Source organism: Gobius niger (assembly GCF_951799975.1).
Source record: "Gobius niger genome assembly, chromosome: 20".
Lineage (NCBI taxonomy): Eukaryota > Metazoa > Chordata > Actinopteri > Gobiiformes > Gobiidae > Gobius > Gobius niger.
In genome coordinates, this window is record NC_136871.1 from 10,839,728 (window position 1) to 10,862,583 (window position 22,856).

The 22,856-nt window shown below is 39.8% G+C and overlaps 1 protein-coding gene across 1 annotated transcript in view; it reads left to right on the top strand.

The window, feature by feature from the left end:
- Positions 1 to 10,968, top strand: part of klhdc8a (kelch domain containing 8A) — a 29,384-nt gene extending 18,416 nt beyond the window's left edge. Inside the window, exons 6-8 of the mRNA XM_079579328.1 lie at positions 4,398 to 4,499; positions 6,493 to 6,641; positions 10,160 to 10,968. Of these exons, the coding sequence (XP_079435454.1) occupies positions 4,398 to 4,499; positions 6,493 to 6,641; positions 10,160 to 10,213 (305 nt within the window). The 3' untranslated portion in view covers positions 10,214 to 10,968. The remainder of the gene's footprint in view (positions 1 to 4,397; positions 4,500 to 6,492; positions 6,642 to 10,159) is intronic.
- Positions 10,969 to 22,856: the final 11,888 nt, after the last annotated feature.

Here is a 22,856-nt window from a genome sequence, read left to right on the forward strand (position 1 = left end):
TTGTAATTACCAGTTCGAGTGGCGTTCCAAGGAGTTTTTCCAAACTGTGGGAAGTGGGAATTTTACCAGTTACCAGTCGCCTGGAACTCACCCTTAGAAATGTGTTTTGGAAAGTTCGGAAAGAGTTTCGAATACAACTAACAAGCCTTTACATTGCAGAAAAAAAGAGAGGACCAATTTAGGACCAAACATATTATGCCTTGCCTTCCCTTGCACAGTTGTAAGTAACAAAGTAACAGATGCTTTGTTGTGGTTGCAGCTTAAAAGGTATGAGAGTAATATTTCCTAAAACGTTTTTATGTCTTACAGCGTCATAGAGCTATTGATGTCCATTTAGTACAGTCAACACAATGACACCTTTCATTGGTCGTTTCTTTTTCTTGTTTTTTTTTTCACTTTTAAAGAAGAGATTGTTTTGTTTATGCTGACGAACACTACTTTGAATGTTCACGGTTTAAATTGAAACGCACAGAAGAAAAAGCGCATGCAAAGAAGTGATAGGAAAACAAACAATGGCCCGTAAAGCTGAGCGAACAGGTCCATACTCTGGGACCTGGAGGGGTGCTCGCTGGAGCCTATCCCTCCTCCACAAGTATCGTTTGTGCTGACAAAGACAGAGACAAAGCGTGTGCCCCCGTTCTCTGCCATTTTTTTTATGAAGATTAAAGCAGCAGTGGGTTGCCTTTTGCAGCCCCAGTCCATCCAGTCCAATCCTCCAGGGGTCTCCTATACAGTGGGGCTGACTTATGCTTTTCTGTGTGTTTTATGCCCATCTTGGTTACCTGTTAAGTAGTGTGTTTCACTGGATATAACTATGGTCGTGCAGGTGACATCACAGCATAGCAACAGCATGATGCCAGAAGCCAAATGGGTGTTGATTCTTTATTGTTATAATTGTTTAGCTTTGGACACAACAGTGAGTCTCTTGAAATATACACGGTGCAATAAAAACCTGTTCAGCAAAGAAAACAGTTGTTGTAGATCAGGGGTAGGCAATGTCAGGCCCGGGGGCCATATCCGGCCCTCCAGCACAGCACCTCTGGCCTCGAGATGATTTTGAGAAACATTATTACACACATCAAAGAGTACTTTTAACATTATTAGAGTTAAGTGGGAGAAAAAAAAGGTAGAAATACTGTCAATACACCCAATTAGGTCATATATTATGTACAACACTGGCATGTGAAAGAAGTGCACTGGAAAAAGAGTAATCGTTTTAATGAAGAAATGACATAAATCTTCTTGAATTCACAGATAAAATCTAAGGTTTGAGTAGATTTGGTCTGGTCTTAGACGAGATAAAACCTCTAGTAATAGTTATTCTCTTAATTCAGATAATTTTGTGTCATTTCAAGTGAAAAACAATTATTTGTCTGATTTCAAGTGTTTTTTATTCTTGTTCCATTGGTGCTAGCATTTGTATCTTGGATTAGTTCAAACCGACTCAAATTCAACATAGAAGAACTTTAATTCAAGCAATTTTAAATCATTTATCTCATTTAAGATGGTCATTTTTCCAGTGTTGTTCTTTACTTTGGGCTAATAATCATCGGCTTCGGCCCTCGGTCGTTGTAAAGGGGTTTTCAAGTTATCATCTGTACTGGTGGGTTTTATTTTGAGTCGCCTTTCTCCACGAAGGCTTTAAAGGGGCTAGATGCAAGTTGCCCATTATATACTCGTTACTGCCACCTCAGGTCATATGTGTAACCGCAGCTTCTATATAAAAGGGACTATATGGAGTTTAAAAATGGTAAAATTATGTACTTTCCTCCCCCTACATGTTACAGCCATGTCCTAATATCTAGAATGAGCCCAGACCTGTTCCCCTAACTGCCTCTAAAATCCTGCACTATCACTCAAAAGGTTGTTACTTCGGGTCTGAAGTGCCGTCATGCACGAGCTTAATATAGAAGGTGCAGTTACACATATGCCCTGAGATGGCAGTAGTGAGTAACTTGCATCTAGCCCCTTTAAGCTCTTACAATGCGGCACTTTGGACCCGAATTAACAACTTTTAGAGCGACAGTGCAGGATTTTAGAGGCAGTTGTGGTGAACACGTCTGAGCTCATTCTACACAATAGGACATGGCTGGAACATGTCGTGGGAGGAAAATACTTAGTTTTAAAGAGGGGGTATTATGTTTTTTACAAGCACATAGCACCAGTCTATAGCACACTACAATGATGACGAAACCTTCTGTTGGTCTGTAAATGCAGTAAATTTAAATAACTGCCTAGTATAAAATTGCTCTCTCAAAATGGCTGTAGTGAATGTCTTGAAATAGGCCTCTGTCTCTTTAAGAACCTCTTGACCGTTTCCGACACGCCCCCTCCACACGCTGTCTGTGGCATCAGTGGGGAGGGGGTTCTGCTGAGGAGCAGTGGTTGGTTACTCGGCTGGTGACTAAAGCTCGGAGGCGTCTCCAGGAGGTGGAGGCGTTCCTAGGAGGACTAAGGCAAAGCTATCCCTAAGATGGCCGCCATCAGAGTTTTTACAGATTACTCAAAAATACGTGAATGTGCCAAGGCAACACTTCAGGCATGTTTATTTAATGAGGGAATGACATAATAACATGATATAAAGCTTGAAAAAGTCGATTTTGCATAATACCACCCCTTTAACATTTTTGAACTCCATATAGTCCCTTTAACAAACACTGAAATTAGCCAGCTATTTGTATTTTATGTTTAATCGCAAAGCTTTTCTAGAGAAAGTGAATTGTCCACCGCAACCAAGTATAGATGACTATTGGAACAACAAGGAAAAAGTGGTAAACCTCTGAAACTTTTACCTTCATGGCTGGATTTTACGCCAAAATGAAAAAGTGGAGTTGATGAATGAGAGCAGACAAGTTGGAAATGACTTGTTGATTGGACACTGGGTCGATGAGTGGGCAGGAGAGCAACATCAACAGCAAATAAAAAGAGAAAGAAAAACAGCTTTGTGAAGATAAGCAAAAGCGTTATCTTAATCCTTTCCTCAGCCGCAGGTCATTTTAAGCCTTCCCTGATCTCTGGATGGCGCAGGGGGGAAGCCACTGCGGCTCATCACATGCGAGACCTGTTCCCAACCGGGTCTCATTTCAGCTGCTGCACGCGCTCTGTCACCGACGACACTCACCTCGCAATACATCAGGCCTCGCCGTTGTGTGGCGGTAGACATCTTCCGACACGACAGCCCTGACAGCGGCGAAACCTGTGTGTTGTGATTTGAGCGGCACACATTTTCCCAGTTTGATAGAGTACGCCGTGGAGTCTAGACTGATGCGCGAAACACACTGGAGGTGACAGATGTGGCCGCGTGATGAATGGAGCCCGGGTTATTGTGGAGTTTGGAGTTTTGTGAAGTTCAAAATAGGACTGCTGGTTCGGTTCTTCTCATATTTCACACGGAGGAGAGAAAGCTGCAGTGTTGTGTACGATCGATACCAGCTGAGTATATTTCAGCAGGCCATTTGTTTGAGCATCATTTCTATCTCGGCTGGCTAGCACCGATCCCTGCAAATATGGAGGGTTGTTGTACTACAACACACAAGCATGCAGCATTCACATTCATTTCTAAAAGTACGCAAAGATGGTCAATATTCTTGTGTAAGAATTCATAGATATCATGTCTGACTTGTGGTGGAGAATGAAATCCTTAAAGAAAGTTGGGGTTGATACATTTTTGTGGATTTAAAAAAAAAATATATATATATATATATATATATGTTACTGCAATGGTGATTTTACCATGGATGTTTGATTCACACTATGCATTTAAAGCAGTAAGTAACTCATGCCCCGTAGCATGTTGCGTTTTTCATTAATTGCCCGTGACAGTAAATACTACGCTGACAGAAAAGACAAAGTGAGAGGGGGATATTGTACATCTAATTACACAATGGGGCTAATTTTTTTCACTCAAACTTGGCTGTTTAAGTGGGCGCAAGCCTGCACTTAGCTTTGCCCGTTAGCCTGTTAGCTTCTTAGTGTGTATTGGTGACTACCCGGTGACAGCAAAGTTGCAATTGTGGTTATTCAGGTAAACAAGTTGCTTAGTGCTGCTTTAAACGCATTCAGGAACCTTTGCAATAGTGAGAACTGAACTGCAGGGTCAGAGGGTTTTATACTCAGGACTCAATGGAGACAGGATATTTTGTTGTTTACAGAGGGTGTAATAAAATGACTGCCTTTGGTATTTAGTTTAGTTTATTGTGTTTACTGCAGGAAAAGGAGTGATTTGCTTTTTTAGTAATACAGGCTTGTAAAGCGCAATACAAGTGTAGGCATTATTATTATTACTTACGACAACATTGTCACAAAGCACTTTACAAGGCTTTCACTCCTTATATATTTCCAGAAAGCGAGTTCCAGTTATATCAGCACACTAAAGCTGCTTACTTTTGTCTCTTTAGGCGTGTGGCTGAAGTCAGAGGAGACAGTGGCCATGAAAACAAAGAGAGCTGATTTTGTCGCTGCTTATCTGCGTGGACGGATGATCGTAGCAGGAGGCCTGGGTGAGTGATGTGCTGCAGTGTGTGGCTGGTACCACAGAAAACACGCCAAATATTTGACCCAAAAGAAGGTCGCAGAACCATTTTCAGTGGATTATGAACCGTTTCTTTCAATATTTATCTCCTAGAAAAGTAAGTGCGTCTCGATCTGTCAAAGTTGTTTTGATCATAATTTCAGCTTCATAGCTTTATTTAAAGTTTATTCATTATTAAAGGCCCTATAACTTATTTTTTTCATTACAAACAATGAAAGAGGAGGCCACTAAATTAATATGTCTGAGTTTACAATATACTAAAGGAGGACAAAACTAAATTTGTTCCATTGCTAGAAAAAAATCAGATAAAGTGCTTGTGATGCCACTAAAACTGAGGGTGCAAATATTTCATTTGTAGAACCGGGCCTGAGGATATTGCCGTATGCACCGGCCTTCAGTCTCTACAAAAGATTTATCCTTATAGCCAACGACTAGACTACACCCACCTAATATACCTGCTCCTCTACGACGATACAAGAAGTCTACACAGTTTAGTTCAGTTCCAAATCATATCGAGATTCAAAATGGCTTTCTCGCAAACCTTTGGAGCAATGTCAAAAAAATACATCCAAACAACAGGAACAGCAGCGGGTGCGAAGAGCAGGGTTCAGCCTCCCAACACACGCCTCACCCCCACATGCCCCCGCACCATGTAAACACAAACACGTGAACAAGAGATCGCAAATGTTTGAAGCAGAAGACGCAACAGTTAGCGGCTAACAGTTTAGCATTATGGCAGAAGTTTACAAAACGATAGTGAAATGACAAACATCTGACCGACCTGCTCTGATGCAGCTAAAATCCTCGTGAAATGTCCATTTGTTTATTGATCCAATATCTACAGGATATATATATCCACAGGAGCTGTCAGGTCTTTTTCCTCCTTATGATCACATAGCAAAGCAGCACCAGAGGATGAGGCGTTCAAGGGTTGCGGGAAAAAAAGGTTCTGTTTTGTAAACTTGGTTCTAAATGGAAATATTATGTTCTAGATGCCAAAAAAAGAGACCTTCATGTAAGTTGCAGTTAAGCAAATAATTGTAAGTCTCAAAATATTTACTTTGCTACATATCTTATTTATGCTAATAAATGTGTGTTTCACACAAGATTAATGAGATTTCCATATCTCATTGAATTCAATCAGAGCAGCGTGTGGTCTAAACAGTGTGCAGGAGAGTGAGGGGAGGGGAGGGGGGTGGTGGAGTAGAGCAGGGTTCATTCCTCAACCTACTGATGAAAAAAATAAAAAAGACATTGCTTAAAGGAATAGGCCACCGTTCTTACTTTAGCTTAGACGAGTTCTTTTGTACCTGTCTGGTCTTCACTCGTGCCTTCAGTCACGTAAACACAGGACAGACGGCGTTAGCATTTAGCCTCTCCCCCTCTCCTCTATAGCTCCAAACGAGGTCAAGATAGAAGGGGGGGATAAAAGGGGGAACTATATTGTAAGGCGTAATAATACCAGGAGTAGTTCGGCGTCCGCACACTACAGTGAAGATATTACAGCACAAATTTCAAACTACTGCTGGTATTATTACGCCTGACAATATAGTTCCCCCTTTTATCAGCTTAGAAAATCCACATTGTTTAATTTTGTATAATTATACTTTGTAGTGTAACACTTCACGTAACCATATTTAAATAAGGAAAACGTGGAAGAGCTTGGTAGCTTCTATCTTCACCTTGTTTGGAGCTAGTGGAGAGGAGGAGAGGCTAAATGCTAACGTTGTCTGTGCTGTGTTTACAAGAAAGAAGGCTCGTGTGAAGACCCGACAGGTACTAAAGAACTCGTCTAAGCTAAAGTAAGAACATATCTCAGTATGTAAAAAACGTTGGCCTATTGCTTTAAGGCAGCTTTAGGTGAAGGAAGGTTGTTTATAAATATACACCTTCTTCCCATTAAAGTGCAGTTCTCTTTGCTACAGTAATACCTGTGACTTTGGATGTTCCAATATTTTCAGGTCATGAACCGTCGGCGCTGGACACAGTGGAAGCCTTTCACCCGGAGAAAAAGAAGTGGGAGAGGTTGGCTCCGATGACCTTCCCACGATGCTCGGCTTCCTCCATTGTTATTAAAGATCGCCTCCTGGTGGTGGGAGGGGTTAACCAGGTAATTTCATAACCTGTTCATAGGAGGGATCATTTCGGAGAGATGAGTGTCAACCCTAAATGACGTGTGTCGACAATTACTGCTGATAACCTTACTGTAATTGCGCCGGTGTTTATTATTAGGAAGTGAGTGATTGTTTTCCGTGAGCAAGCGTTCTGTTATAGAAACTCACTGATGGCAGAAGCGGCGACAGATTGAATTACAGTTTATCAAAGCATAAAGGCAAAGTAATGCATTTGATATGATGTGTGCTCGGCATTAGATTAAATCCACTCGGCTTCCTCATCACTAATCAACATCAGCAGGAGGAGACAAACAACAAAATTAATTTGCACTGGCTCCACTGCAGCAGAACTGATGCAAGACTGTGCGTACAATGAGACACAGAAATGAACAATGAGAGGAAGGCAATATAGTGTGGGGGTATGTCTGCTCTTGAGCCATAAAATGATGCAACAGTTTAGCTCTGTGTTCAATTATGATATAATTATTGTTGAAATGTTTTTTTTTTTTCTTTACATCAGTTTTAAAATAGAAAATGAAACAAGGATTACAAAAATCTTTCATGTTATTTCATTGATTCATCTTTGAAATGTAGACTGTAGGTTGAAATAGGAGAAGCAGATTATTTTCCATGAAAGAAAGAATGAAAGAAAGAAAGAAAGAAAGAAAGAAAAGAAAAAAGAAAGTTAAAAGAAAGAAGAAAGAAAGAAGAAAAAAGAAAGAAGGATTAAAGAAAGAAAGAAAGAAAGACAAAAGAAAGAAAGATTAAAGAAAGAAAGAAAGATAAAAGAAAGAAAGAAGAAGAAAAAAGAAAGAAAGAAAGAAAGGAAAGAAAGAAAGAAAAGAAGAAAGAACAAAAGAAAGACGAAAGAAAGAAAGAAGAACAAAGAAAGAAATAGATAAAAGAAAGAGAGAAAGAAAAGATAAAAGAAAGAAGAACAAAGAGAGAAAGAAAGAAAGAAAAGAAAGAGAGAAAGAAAGTAAAGATAAAAGAAAGAAAGAAAGAAAAGAAAGAAAGAAAGAAAAAAGGAAGATAAAAGAAAGAAAGAAAAAGAAAAAAGAAAAGAAAGATTTAAAAAGGAAGAAAGAAAGAAAGAAAGAAAGAAAAAAGGAAGATAAAAGAAAGAAAGAAAAAGAAAAAAGAAAAGAAAGATTTAGAAAGAAAGAAAGAAAGAAAGAAAGAAAGAAAGAAAGAAAGAAAGAATGAATGAGTGAATTAAAAAACAACTACATTGAGCATTAAACCATTTGTCAGAAATGTAAGAAAATTATCTAATTGCATTTTTCCTGTATTAGGATTAGAGTTATTGTGTTTGTGCCTGTCAGTGTCTCACATATGTGGCTTTGACCTTTGTTTTTGATGTGCACTGTACGTTTGCTCGATAGTCTGAGCGTCAGAGTTTGAGGCCTTTCGTTCACCTCGTGTCCTTTCGGGCAAGAACCCCACTGTGTGTTTATTAGAGGCCAGCTTTGCCTCATCGCTGTTTTGCCGTCCCATCTTCAGATTGGCACCCTGGATGGTGATTTTGAGTAGCCAGGAGAATCTTTTTAAGCAAGTAATGTAAGCCCCATATTAAAGGTGCATCTGATTAATAAGAACAAACTGGAAACACCCTTAACAGATTCACTGATTAGAACTGAGCTGTCTATGTTTATATGACACAGTAGACAACATTTTTGCAAAAACATAGTTAACACAATTATATTTAGGATTTTTCTGAAGATTGTACCATCTTTCTTAAGTTTTGCCACTTTTGTGATGTTTACAGTTTCACTTTTTATTGGACACTGACAGGAAGTGATATAGAGACAACAATTCTAAACTGTTCCCTTGCCAACCATGATAAGTCAATACGTTTGTTAAGTGGTGGCGTCACAGCTCTACTTCCGGATCCGCAGATGTGCTTTAATACCACAATCAATATTTCTGAAACTCAACAGAGAGTTACTGAACATACTTACACCGTGTTCCAAATTATTATGCAAATGACATTTGTCTCTGATTTTCTAAACTGTCAACTCAAATGAGGGTCAGCATAATTTTCAAGTCTTTAACTGGTAGAGGATCAATTAAATGTGGTTGAAAAAATGTCTCAGTGATAACAATATTTTTTTCAAAAATAAATATAGTAAAACTCAAAATCTACTCTTCCAAATTATTATGCAACTCATCGTTTCAATACATTTTAAAGCTTGTATTTAACTGAAAATGAAAACGACTTTAACAAATGCTGAATTATATATATAATATAATTTTCTACTAAATAAAGAAACAAAGACATGGAGAGGAGCAAAGTGGTTCAACGGCCCATAAATACATAAATAACCGAGAATGCTAACTTGATGCTACATATTAGCATCGTGCTAATGCTAACGGTTAGCTAGCACTAGCTTTGACTGCCATTTTTTCACTTCTACTGAACAATCTGCTGTGAGAAAATATCCATATGGGCCCGATTTACACTTGACTTTATTTATGTGTGATAAATAAGTTCATATTCCACCAGAAAATGGCTAAAGATTCTATTTTCCCCCTTGGCGAAGCCACGCCCCCTTCTATGACGAGATGCCGTCTGTATCTATGGAACTTTACCTCTATGTCATTTCCTGTCAGCAGCTTAAACATTCACAAACAAAAACAACTTTTCTGCCCAACATTTCTTGAAGTTGATGCTTCACTGAAATAAAATGATAATTATCCAACTGATGTTATCCTTCTAAATAAGTCATATTTTCAAAAGCATTCAAACCTGTCATATGCACTTTAAGACTTAAGTTTGTGCTGGGGCTGGGCAATTGCTGGGTTGCAGGTTATAGAATGTGATGATGTCATCGGGCCCAGCGGGGGGCAGGAGCCAGTTTTTCCTATTAACAGCATTACACTTTTACAAGTCATAGCTCAAAAGAAAATGTATGAATTACAAAAATGATCATTAATATCATTCACTGGGTCCATGATCTCTGTGTACAAGACCAAAAATTTCCTCAAAAACAAAATTATTAATAATTATTAATAATAATTTAAATTGCAATCTTTACTTTGGTCAATCTCAAGAATCGTCATGGGACTTTATAATCGACAGGTTCAGGGCCATTTCTTTGGAAGCAACAGCTAATAGTTTTGGTTAGTGGTAGTTTGGTTGAGACAGAGAGAGTTGCCCAAGGTTCTACATTGTTTATTCAAAACTTATAGTATACTACACAGATCTTTAACTACCACCCCGAAGCCCAAATATCCCCAGTGCTGCACATAGGCTACAGATCACAGAACAACTGCCCTAAATACTAGTATAGACACCGAGGGTTGAGATAAAACTGTACTGTCTACAGTGATGACCTATGGTCAGGAGTATCGCACCACTGGCACTCTCCAGATTCTTTGTTTCCTGTAACACGGCAAACATAATCTTGTGGTGCTCAACAACTGTAAACGTAATCCTCAAGCTATCCAAGTATGAACAAGGCTTTGTGATATTGTAACAAGTTTTCTCGACTTCTTGCTCATGTCTCGGTAGGTTCCCAGCTCGGCCCACGAGATCCTGTTTGTCAAAGAGGAAGAGGTGCTGTAACATGGACACTCTGACAGCCTGAATACATCCAACCAGCGGCTCCACTTCCTCTTGTCTGTACATTCCCCCCGAAGCCACCTCTCCCGCAATATAAAGTACAAGCATAATACCACTGAGAGGAAGGAGGTGTGCAAGTGCAACGTTGTGAAATAGGCAACAGTGCCCCCTGCTGGGGATCTGGGAGAAGCACACCCACTCATGCACAAAAGGAGGAGCTGGCTCTTTCTAAACGGTTGTAAATGTTGTATAACTTTCCCCGAACAGTATGATGTAGACTATTTTGTAGCCGATATCTCTGAGCATACTGGCCTCGACTGAATAGCACACATGCAGCTCTCCCTAATCTGTTTTATGTGTATTTTTGGATTATCTACAGTATGTGCTGTTTTGGAGCAAACAGATCATGTTTAGTGAGATAAGCTGTCGTTAAAGGGCCTTACCCGATTAGGGAGACATCTGTCGATAACTTATGATTGTCTCTAAGCACACAGTTTTCCAGATCAAATATAACATGGAATCGCAGCGAGATGATTCGAAAGAAATGAGGTCAGAATATGACTAGAGCATTATTAGGGTGACCGCCTCAAATAGTTGTGAAAGTGGGACAAGTAATGGGTGGGACATGGGGGGACAGACATTAGAGAATTAAAACTACCTAACATGAAGATGAGAACTGAAGCGTTTCCTTTGCTATTTTGGTCCAAAATCACACATACAGATAGAAACAGGTCAAAAAATATTCAAAATATTCGATAACACTTAACATGACAGCCCAATATTTCCTAGGTCCTTGCAGTAGTAATTACTAGTAGGGCAAGGGGATATGGCCTACAATCTCAATCACAGTTAAAAAAAGAAATATCAAGATATACGATATATTTCATGATATTATTGAAAACTGACAAATGACTTCAAAATTCCAGTCTTACGCGTATTGGGAAGATTAGTGCAAAGATATTTCATTCGTTTTTTTTAGCGCCATACTTATTTCTTCGCAAATATAATCTACTCAAGTAGTTTACATCCTTCATTTCATTTTACTTTTTAAGCACAGTCAGTGTTCATGCTGCTCTGATGGAGCTGAGCGTAACATAAATCATATCGTGCTCACAGCGATATAAAAAATGACAAAGATGTGATACGATATGGCCCACCCCAAATTATTAGTAATAAATACCAAAAAAGTGGTAGTTCTTTGGTAGTTACAGTAGTAGTTAATAGTTGGGCCGGGACAAAATATCGGATCGGACTTTGATCGCAATACTTTGTGCTGCAATGCCAAGTAATTGCGATACTTTATCAAGTATCGCAATTCTTTCAATACTTGTGTTTGGAGGCATTTTTTTCATCATAAACTCCTTTGTTTTACAGTAACAGCTACACTTTGTTACATTTTGTGTTAATGCACTGTTCAATCTAAACACTTTAGTAAATGTCAAATGGCATTTGGTTTATAAACTTTGGACACATGACTTTTTGCACATTTTAAGGTAAACATATCCTTATCATAATTATGTGCCGTATCGCAATACATATTGAATTGGCCCCTGGGTATCATGACATGTATCGGATCTTGACAAAAGTGAGTCGTCCCAGCCCTAGTTAATTGTAACTCAGGCCCAGTAAGTTGTAATTAAGAATATTTTCTTAGTTACAACACAATATTTTGCATTAAATGGAACAAATCTATGCATTTATCATCTTTAAAAGGGCGGAAACATTTGATTAAGCCGAGGAATGGAGGACCATTCAGATATTGGACAAATTGGGCAAAATAATTGTGTAAAATTGACTAAATAAATACTGAAAATTTCATCAAAACATGCAGCTGAATGGGCTTGGGACCATACTTTTTAGATTTTTTGCATAGAAGATCAAGCAAATTTAGATTTATTGTCTACTTGAAACAACTATGATGCTTTTCAATGACATACGGCCTTAATGTGGCAAAATTCCTTGAACCTGTTACTTTCCGTCCCCCCTGATTAGAGAGTCAGGGTTAGGTTTGGGTTATGATTAGGGTAAGGACAGGCAAATGTGATCTGAGTTAAGATCTTACACATAGTCTTAGAAACTAGAGGGTCTTGGCTTTCTTTACAGGCTGTAAGCTCTCCGGTCAATACGCTTTGGGATTTGGCAGATAACAAGTTAATGACTCAAAAAACTGGGAAACACTGGTGGATAATTTGTCATTCTCTGTGTAAATCTTTCTTGAAACAAAGTGGGACATTATCTAAATAGCTGGGACGGAGGACAAAGGTCAAAATGGCTGTGCAGTGCAGCCGAAAGAGCAGGTGGTCACCCTATAAAGCAGTGATTCGTGACCGTGATATTTGCAAAAGCTTCCTCGGCCTCGGCTTCAGGCTGGCACGCTCCGGTGATCTTTTTGTGTCGCCACAGGAGAATTGATCAAGTTATCAATGTGAACCTGATTTAAACGTACGTCTGATTTCTGAGAACAAATTGGAAAACGTCCTTTACAATTTGAGCTGAACTTTCTAGATATGCATGGATCTAAAATGTGAATGAGTTTGTTGCTTTTTCAAGACCTATATGGTATTTTAATACCTTAGTACAGACGTCGAAGAGAGATGTTTGTGATTGTACTGGGAAAAAAGACATAAGTGGTACACAGACCTTTTGCATTCTGTGGCGTTACTTGTTGAAAGCTTCCGTTTTTATTATCTGTCATAATCTTTTGACAATCACTGTGCAAGATAATGTGATCTGTAATTGTAAAAATGAAGAACAAGTGTGGGCACAGGTCTGTTTTTCTTGATTATTCTGCAGCAATACACGCTCCAGTGCTGTGAATTGTGACGTGTGGTACTAAAAAAAAAAAAAAATACAGATTATATGATTAATACATGACTACATTGTTAATATTGTGGCATAAACAGACCAATAATATGCTATACAGAAATGATAAGGGTCCATCTTCCCAACTTTCTTGTGAAAACTCCACGCTCAAGAATATAAGTCATATTCTGTGTAATAAATGCAAAGTCAGTTTTGTATCCCTTGTGCTTATGTCCTCTTTTCAATGCAGTGAGCTTTAGTCATAGCCTTTCTGTAGTTCACAGTGGAGGAATAGTGTAAAAAACGTTGTTACCAGGAAGCACCTGCCATAGTGCAACTATTTTTACTCCTGGACCAAAAACAAAGACTATTTCCTTCCAGTGTTTTAGCCGCTCGGACACAACATGAGATATTACTTTTGAATCGACAGTGCGACTTGAAATGACTTTGAAAAAATCCTTTATGTTAAGTTAATTCCTCTCCGCATTATAGTTACTGTACATAGTGTTGATTCTCAGTCATCCAGGTGGTATTACAGTCTTCTGCGGAACTGCTGTTTATTCGTTTTAAGTAGATGATTGTATATCTCCTGTGGGTTACGTTATATATCTAAAATATGTTGTACAATTTGCAGTAAAATGCCCTCATGCCATTGAAAGTGGCAATAAGTGGTAGCCAAAGGAGTTGAATTAGCCATAATGGGGACTGTTTACAGCTGTAAAGAGTTGAAATACTAGAAGTTGCAGCTATAGCTTTTGAAAAATACTGTACTTTCTGGACTATCAATTTTTTTTTCATAGTTTGGCTGGGCGTGCATCTTATACTCAGGTGTGACTTATATATCAAAATATATAATTCCACATGTTTGTTATTTTCACACTGACAGCTGCGAGAGAGCGCTCTAGTACTTGCCAGGCTCTGCCATACTATTCCCTGTCACGGAGCATTTGGAGCAGTTTCAACGGGCGGGCCTAACGTGCACAGATTGTCAGTGAAATAAACCACTTGGCGGATGTGACGACAGCTGTAGTCCGAGGCAAAATCCTCGACTACTTCATCCATGATTAGTTTTGGCTAATGTTATTGTTAATTGAACATAGTGGGGCAGCGAGTGATGCAACCTTGTCATTTCTCTGTGACGGTCGTGATTGGTTCCTTAGCCGCCAATCAGCAACTTCTTTACCGTGTATGGCCAGACTCACCTTCTTTCAAGCAATTAAGAAGTGGGTGTGGTTTATCAAGCTACTCTAGTGCCATTGAAGATTTAAAAAAATCGGTATCTGGGCAGCAGAAAAAGGTTTGGAGTGAGAAACTTGTGAGGGACTGGTCTAAAGCTGAGGTTACTCTTGCTGCAATGAAGAAAACAAGAATAAAAAGCAAAAAAGCTAGATAGTGGGATGAGTTTGCAAATTCTTGAACAATGTGCTGGTGCGACTTATACTCCGGAGTTATTTATAGTCCGGAAAATACGGTAGTTAAAAAGCCCTAGTGGTGCTATACCAAAGGGCTGCACAATACTGAAGTAACTTGTGATATGCCATACGGCTGTGCTATATCGCGATAACGATATTAGTGCGATATTTTACTAACCCATTTCAACACGATATGGTCCATTCTAATTAAACACAAATCACTATTTCACTATTCACTAGTTTTTCAGCAAATTGTGTCAAAGACTTAACAAAACACTACAACACAGACTAAAATTGAACTAAATTAGGAAATGTTCAACTAAAACTACATTTTTCTTGTGATACATATTGTGGCTTTTTGCAGTACGGATACTGCATCACCTGATATCGCGATACAATATTTTGTTGGCAATATGTTGTGCAGCTCTAGTATACAACATAAAGTACAGTACCTTCATCCAGTACATTACGACAATAAATTCATAATCTTTGGAACAATTGCATGTGAACTGGAACACTATTTACATTGTGTGATTCTTATTGAAAACATTAAACTATGAATGAACAGAGGTGAGTAGAGCAGCTAAATATTAAGAGTAAAGTAAAAAAGTACTCTGAGAAAATGATACTTGAGTACTGTGAGTACTGAGTAACTGTTTGAGCGTAAAAGTCTGATTCAAGTTTCAATCGTGACATAAATGATGAGAAACAAAACATGAAATAATGTGAAAATTGTAACAAGAAATACCATAAAAAATATATAGAAAGCATAATGCACAAGTAATTTTGATGATTTAAATTAAGAATATTCATCTTGTTTTGAGCAGTTCTAACTCATTTGGACTTGAGGTTATTGTGCATTGTCCCTGTTCAAATACATGAAAGAGGATCTTGCTTGAAAAAAGGAAATTAAACTGCCAATGGGACAAGAACAATAATCTAGTGGAATCTTAACTAAATCTAAACCAACCTAAATTGAAATAATTATGCTCAAATTTGTAAACTAATCTAGTTATTTAAGAAATACGTGTCAAAATGTCAAAATTTGTCACATTTACCCCCTGATTTAACCAAGTACATTTTCTTCAGTTCAGCTTTACCCAAATCTAAAAGTTTACAGCCTCTAGGCCAGAAAAATGCCTCATTTGAAAGCTAAGTTTTAAACTAACTTTTGTGGGGGGTTTTTGGTCTCATTTTGACACTTTTTTGTCGCCTTTCCATCCTTGTTTTCTTCTTGCTTTTAGATTTGGGCAAGGCCAAAAAGTGCTTGGTTTATGTGGGGGTTAAGAGGTTAACGATCGACTCACAGTGGCGTGAGTAAGAGTACAGACATTTTAATATTACTCACTTAGAAATAAAAGTGCTGCATGAAAAAAGAACTTGCATATGTACAATTACTTAAACAATGTACTTCTATGAATTAACACAAGGGATTATGTAGGTAGCAAAAAATGAAACGAAAATATGAAATAATTAAATAAAATATGTTTTATATTTAATTTTACATTCGTCAAAATGGCCACCCTATATCAAAACAGAAGAAATGATAGTACTCTTTTAGTTTTGTTCTCTGTTTGTTCATTCATAAATTAATGCCTTCAGTGAGAATCTACAAAATAAATAGTCTTTAAATTTCGTTTCTCTTGACAGGAACTGTAGATAAACCACAGAATGAAAGAATATACTTAGTAATTCCAAACAAAGGCAAGTTTACGTCCATCTCCTCTAGGTGGCAGTGATCACATGTATTTGAAAACTCATTCATTCATTTCATTTTTATTGCAAGCAAGCAGCAAACCAAGAAAAAATAATGTGGTGGGAATAAAACCCTGCAGTCAGTGGAAATGATACAAAAGACTGTTGCTCATTCTTTCTTACGTATATACTGTATTTTTAGGAAGCCACACTGACTGAGTAACATTTAGATAATGTTACTTCACGCTGCAAAGTGGGAGTTCAGAGTCCTTGAGTGAACAGTGTTCCCACATATTACATAATGAATAGTAAGACTCTTTTGCTAATTCTCTTTCCTCAGGGCGAAGTGATTACAGTGGTTCTGCGTAACCGGGAAAAGCGTGAATCCTGGCAGCAGTTCATAAACCTTTGTTATAGTCTGTTTTTCCCCCTCTGTTGCTGTTGAGTAATTGAACCTGTTGGTTACAGTAAACAGTAAACCTTTCACCCGCCTCTGCATTAGCATATTCTTGCTCTGGTCTAAACAGGACAGGTGTCAAGGTCTGAGTAAATCCAGATTCTTTTCCACATCTTTTTGCAGTCGGATGAGTCCGGTCTGAACTGGTCCTTGTTGCTCTGATGTGGAACAACTTGTCCCTCATTTGCCAAACTGATCGCTCAAGCCACAAAACACGTAGCTGTAAATAAACACATTCATCACATTTATAAATGTATGTTACACTGTTAAAAACACACATCGAACGCACTTTTAGGTTTGATCCGGATCAGAAATGGAATACACTTGGTTCAGACTGGACCTGGTTGAGATGTGGCTCAAAACCTTTTCCTCTCTTCTGTGTCTGTCCCTAAAAGACTCTTCGGACTCTGTGTGCTCCGTTTGACATTTATGTTGTTGCTGATGGCCCTTGATAAGTGTGCAGAGAAGTCACAGAGTGCTTCCTAAAATTGCAATAGAAATACAAAGTACAGTTACAATCACAAAACATGATGTCATAAAACAACCCTTAATCCAGTGGCCTTAAAACAATTTCCGAAACAAGTCGGAGGGAAATGTATCGAAACGCTTTGGAATTTCTCACATTTTTTCATAATTGGTCATAAAATGTGATGATGAAGTATGAGTACAGTGAGAACAGTGTCTGCTTGAATATACCACTCATAACATAACATGTAAACATTCACAGGACAGGGAGGAATAAGTACGTGAACCCAGGAATCTTGCTGAACTGCAGCAGTTTTGTAAAGAGGAATGATCCAAGATTCATCCTCGTTGTGAGCGGAAAAGAAGGATCAGCCAGATATTTAAAACAAGGGATCACTTACTTATTCCATGCATGTTGTGAATGTCTCTGGTTTTGTCAGCAAAGTATCTTGATAAACCTGTGAATTCATTTTTCCATTCATGATATCACGTTGTCCAGGCCCTGAGGCAACAAAACAGCCCCACACCATGATTCTCCTGCACCAGACTTCACAGTGAGCATAGGGTTTTGATGTTGGTGTGCTGATCCATTTGTCCTCCACACATGACGTTGTGTGTTCCTCCCAAACTATTCAACTTTGGTTTGCAAAAGAGCTCTTGGATGCTCCACAGCACTCCTGGACAAATATACAGTGGACTAATTAACCCCAAGTTGAATAGTTCCTCCACACAACGCCCACTGTGAAGTCTGGTGCAGGAGCATCACGGTGTGGGACCTTTTTGTTGCCTCAGAGCCTGGACAACTTGATACCATCAATAGAAAAATTAATTCACAACTTTATCAAGATATTTTGCAGAAAGACCTGAGACATTCACAACAGCGTGGAATAAGTAAGTGAATCCTTGTATTAAATAGCTGCTGATCCTTCTTTTGCAGCAATAACTGCTTTCCTGTAGTTCAGATGTTCACAACTGAGTGGCACAGTAGCACAGCGGTTAGCGCTCGTGTTTCACAGCTAGAAGGTCCGAGTTCGATTCCCACCTGGACGGGGCCTTTCTGTGTGGAGTTTGCATGTTCTCCCCCTGTTTGCGTAGGTTTCCTCCAGGTACTCCGGTTTCCCCTACCACTAAAAACATGTAAAATAGGCCAGGATGTTTGAGAGTGCACATGGGGGATGACGGATGGCCCAAGGCTACAATCTGGTGAGGCTTGTCCATTAACTTGCACTGACACGACCAAATAAACCAATAAATAAATAAAAAATAAACAACGATCAGGATGAATCTTGGAACATTCCTCTTTAACTGCCGCAGTTCATCGAGATTCCTGGGTTCACTTACTTTTTCCTCCCTGCCCCCTCAATGTTTACATGTTATGGCCAATAAAAATATGATAACATGTAAATGTTTGGGTGGTATTAGTTTAAGCAGACACTGTTTACTCATTCTTATGATTTTGATGATTGGAACACATTTAGTGATCAATTTAGGCAGAAATGTGAGAAATGCCAAAGCGTTCACATACATTTTCCTTCCACTGTAGGTTTTCAGTATGCTCTTCAAAACCTAAACAGGATCAAGCATTGTGTTTTTGATACTGCAAAAGCGGTTTAAAGTTTTATTGTATCTATGAGACTTGGTTGGCACCAGGTTATGCGACTGTAAGGTGAGAGACAACTTTTAGAACGGAGTCCTTAAACAAATAAACAAACAGTAATAAAGCTTAAACAAAACAAGGAATTGTAAATTGAATTGTATCTTATTTGTTGTGCCTCATCAATAATTGCAAGGATCATTCCATCTCGTCCTTGTACTTGACAGTCTAGTCAAACTAAAAAAACAGAGAGAAATACTAGTCTGAGCACAAATGTCCCCAACGTCCTGGTACATTGACTTTTTCTGTGTATTCTTATCATATATTTTACTTACATAAGTGTATTTGTACAGTCGGCTGCACTAGAGGCTAATGGCTCTGAGGTCAGTTCTGTATTGACAGAGGAGATTTGATGGGTGAAAACTTCTAAAATTGTTTAACGATTAAGTCAAGTGGGAAGAAAGTGTTAGTTCGTTTAAAAAGTGCCTTGCCCATTCACGCAACAACAGGATGTGGCCGAGGTTTGACCTGACCGTCTCATGCGACGAGGGAAATGGCACGCTGATCATTTATAAAAAGTTGGACCTCGTCTCTCCTCTGGTCTGACCTGAAACAAACGCTCTGTCTTGTCTGCGATGTAATGGGTGAGCCATGCAGAGCAGCAGGAGGTTACTCTTCACCTGCCCATGGAAACACACACAATCCTCTGTTATAACAACACGTCCCGCAGGTTGATGTTTGCTCCATTTACAGACGTCCATGTTAAAGTGTTTCGGACTAAGTAACCTGCGATTATCACATCTTCCTGTCTGGCCGGTGCCGTCTTGCTGAAGGTAAAACTCACTCATTACACGAACCTTGGGTCAGAGGCCAAAACACTTTCCATTCCCATTCATTTTTTTTCACAATGTTAACAGAGTTCACAAAATGCTGCTGCTATAGTAACAATAAAATCTCAAAAGAGAGACCCCATCAATCTCATTCTCAAGTCCTTGCACTAGCTCCCAGTTACACAGTCAATTCAGTTTAAAAATACTCCTGCTGGCTCATAAGTCTCTTAACGGCCCAGTCCAAAAGTATTTGCTTGACCTTCTGACACCTGATGACCTGGAAAGGACTCTGAGATCAGCTGGCACTTTGTGGTCCCGCGTGTTCAATCCAAACTGAGCAAAGCGTCTTTCACTTTCCTGCACCTCAGCCAAGAAGTGAAGACACGCTGTCCATGGCATGAAAAGTGCTATATAAATAAACTTGAACTTGAACCATAATAATAAAAATTGCTTACAGTTGTATTGCTTTTTGCAAGGGTGGTTGCATTGACAATTTTCTCTCTCGGGGTTGGCACGTTTCACCAAGGGGCAAGGGCTTCTACAAATGCCAGTGTAGGACATCGTATATAACCTCATGGGGTGTTTTACAAGGAAATGTACTTTAACAGGTATTTGATCTCTGATTTGTGTAATAATGTTTCTCAAAATCATCTTGAGGCGCCCTCCTGGAACCGCCACCTTAATGTGGTGGAGGGTTTGAGCACCCGAGTGATCCTCGAGCTCTGTTGCTTTGTGTCCCTGGTAGGGTCTCCCATGGCAAACAGGTCCTAGGTGATGGGTCAGACAAAGAGTGGTTCAGAAGCCCCGTATGAGAGACCAACAGGCCTGTTTAATTGTGAGGCCATCCTTCTGTGGACCCACCACCTGCAGGAGGAGCCATAATGGGCTGGTGCAATGTGATTTAGGCAGCTCCAACAGCTGCCCCCACGACCCGGCAACGGACAAGTGGAAGAAGATGGATGGATGGATGGATGGATGGATGGATGGATGGATGGAATCTTGGGGCCAGAGGTTCTATGCTGGAGGACCAGATTTGGACCCTGGGCCTGAAGTTGCCTCCTCCCGCGTAACACTGTTGTCATCATTCATTCACTCTATACTCAGTGGTGGTAAGCTATAGCCACAACTGCCCTGGGGTCGACAGATGGAAGCAAGGCTCTCAATCTGTGCCATTTACCACATTCACACAACAACAATCTGACCCTGAACCGCCGATCTAGTCCCAAAGACACGCCAAGGCCGAACATCCACTGGGAGACTCAAAAACGAAATACGAAGCTCAATCTGGAGACTCAAAAGCGAAATACTAAGCTCAATCTGTGTAGAAACTGTACATTTTGATTCGATGATTAAATTACTGTACGCCCAAAGGCCAACTCTGATCTGAAGGTCATGTTTGGATCCCAGCTCCCGTCAGTGCTTGTCATTGTGTCCTTGTAAGACACTTAACCTGTCTTGCCTCCAGTGTCAGCATACACTGGTGCACAATGTGACTGTGAATGGGTGAGTGCTTCCTTGATGGAAAGGCTTTGAGTGGCCATTGGAGGTGGAAAAGTGGTATGCAATTTGAGACCTTTTGCCATCTAAGACTCTTTCAATTCACTCTATACAGGTTCATGTCCACCAACCTGGAAACGCCCCTGAGTATGACGGAACGAAGCCAAATTTTATCCATAGGAAAATGCAGCTGCTCACTCCAGTCTGTTTGGGAATATTAATAGTACGTCCACTCATTGTCATCCTCTCTGCTCACCAACACATAGATGAGATAAAACTATGCCAGGCACATATTTCCAGTCACATGATTCTTGCATGTGATGTTGTGATGACAGGGAACAGTCGGCTTTTATAGCTAATACTGATCATTGGTGTCACCTGCTTCCAAACAATATCAACACAAGGACATGGGCCATGAAAGTATTTGCAGTACTCCATGCAGGATGACAATGATGATAATGAAAGCTTACATTTGTTAGATGGTTAATTACGCTCAGCTCATCTCGAAGACATAAAACCTTTTCTATAAACACAATAGACCCATTTCTCTCAATTACTGTTCACAGATCTGTCTAAATCTGTGTTAGTGATCACTTCTCCTCCTTTGTCAGAGAATCCTAAAACCATGTACAAAAGGTGAATCTTCCAGCAGGTGATTCTGACCATCAGCCTGGCTCCACATCTGTTGGATCTCCGCCCGTCGCCCACTGCTCCTTACGGGTTGCCCCAGTGGCATTGAGGGATGGGTCAAAAGCAGAGGATGAATTTCCCTACAGGGACAATAAAGTACACCTTAACCTAGCCTAGCCATCCCATGTCACAGTGTGGCATGATTAGCCGCATGAATTCTGCAGGACTTGCATGCTTAGTTTTGCTTTATTGGATGCTTGTGTTTCTGTTGGCTGCATACAAAATGCCCTTGGGGATCGAAGGAAGTATTCAGTTAAAATGAACTGTGGCGGTCTGGTCCAACCACCATTTTCCTCACGCACACATCCCCTTGTTCTGTAAACGCCGTTCCAGACCATCCCAAACATGCTCAGTGGGGGACACGTCAATGTTCAAAATGCCATCCATAAGATGCGCCTGCGTTCGCTGTCCATATCATCAACTTCATCAACTCTGTGTGCCACACTCTGTGAGGCAAATAGTGGTCAGACCAGACACTGACCCTCCTCGATCCCCCAATAAAGCAAACCCGCAAAGCCAATCCCCATCTGAATATGCTACAACTGTGAAGAGGGACGAATTGCTCGCTAACACAAATTTAGACACACTGTGAACAATATTTGGGAGAAATGGGTCTATGGTGTACATAGAAAAGGTTTTATGTGAGATGAGAGTGTTGCGTTAAACTTTTTGTTGAGTATATGTGGTAAAGATACGTTTGGCAAATATTACTTTTAACTGAGTAAATTCAGTTCAGAGTGATCAAAGATCTCTAAATCAACATACAATGAAAACATGATTACAAAGTGGTGCAAACGGTGTCCTGCCGCAGATGTGTGTGGAGCAGGAGACTGGAGCTGAGGGGCTGCAGGAGAGTGTGTGGACAGCCATTCATCCTGAGTTAGGGGAACACGTCCAACTCTCCCAACATTCCCCTGGGCTCAAAGAAGCCCTGAGACACAAGTGGCCCAAACCTGGCACAGAGCGCTTGATGGTTGCCAGGGACTGCAGCTCAACCCAGGCACTGCTGGGGCCCTTGTGGTTTTGTCTTTACCCCTCACCTCACTTCCTGGTTCAGGAGAGGTGCCCAAAGATTTTCACCTTCTGAAAAGACTTCCTTGTATGTCACACGTTACGTCAAGACTCAGAATCTAATAACAAGTGAGCAGTTGATCGTTACCTCAGTGGCGCATACAGTTTCAGTTGAGAATGAGCAACCTTACTT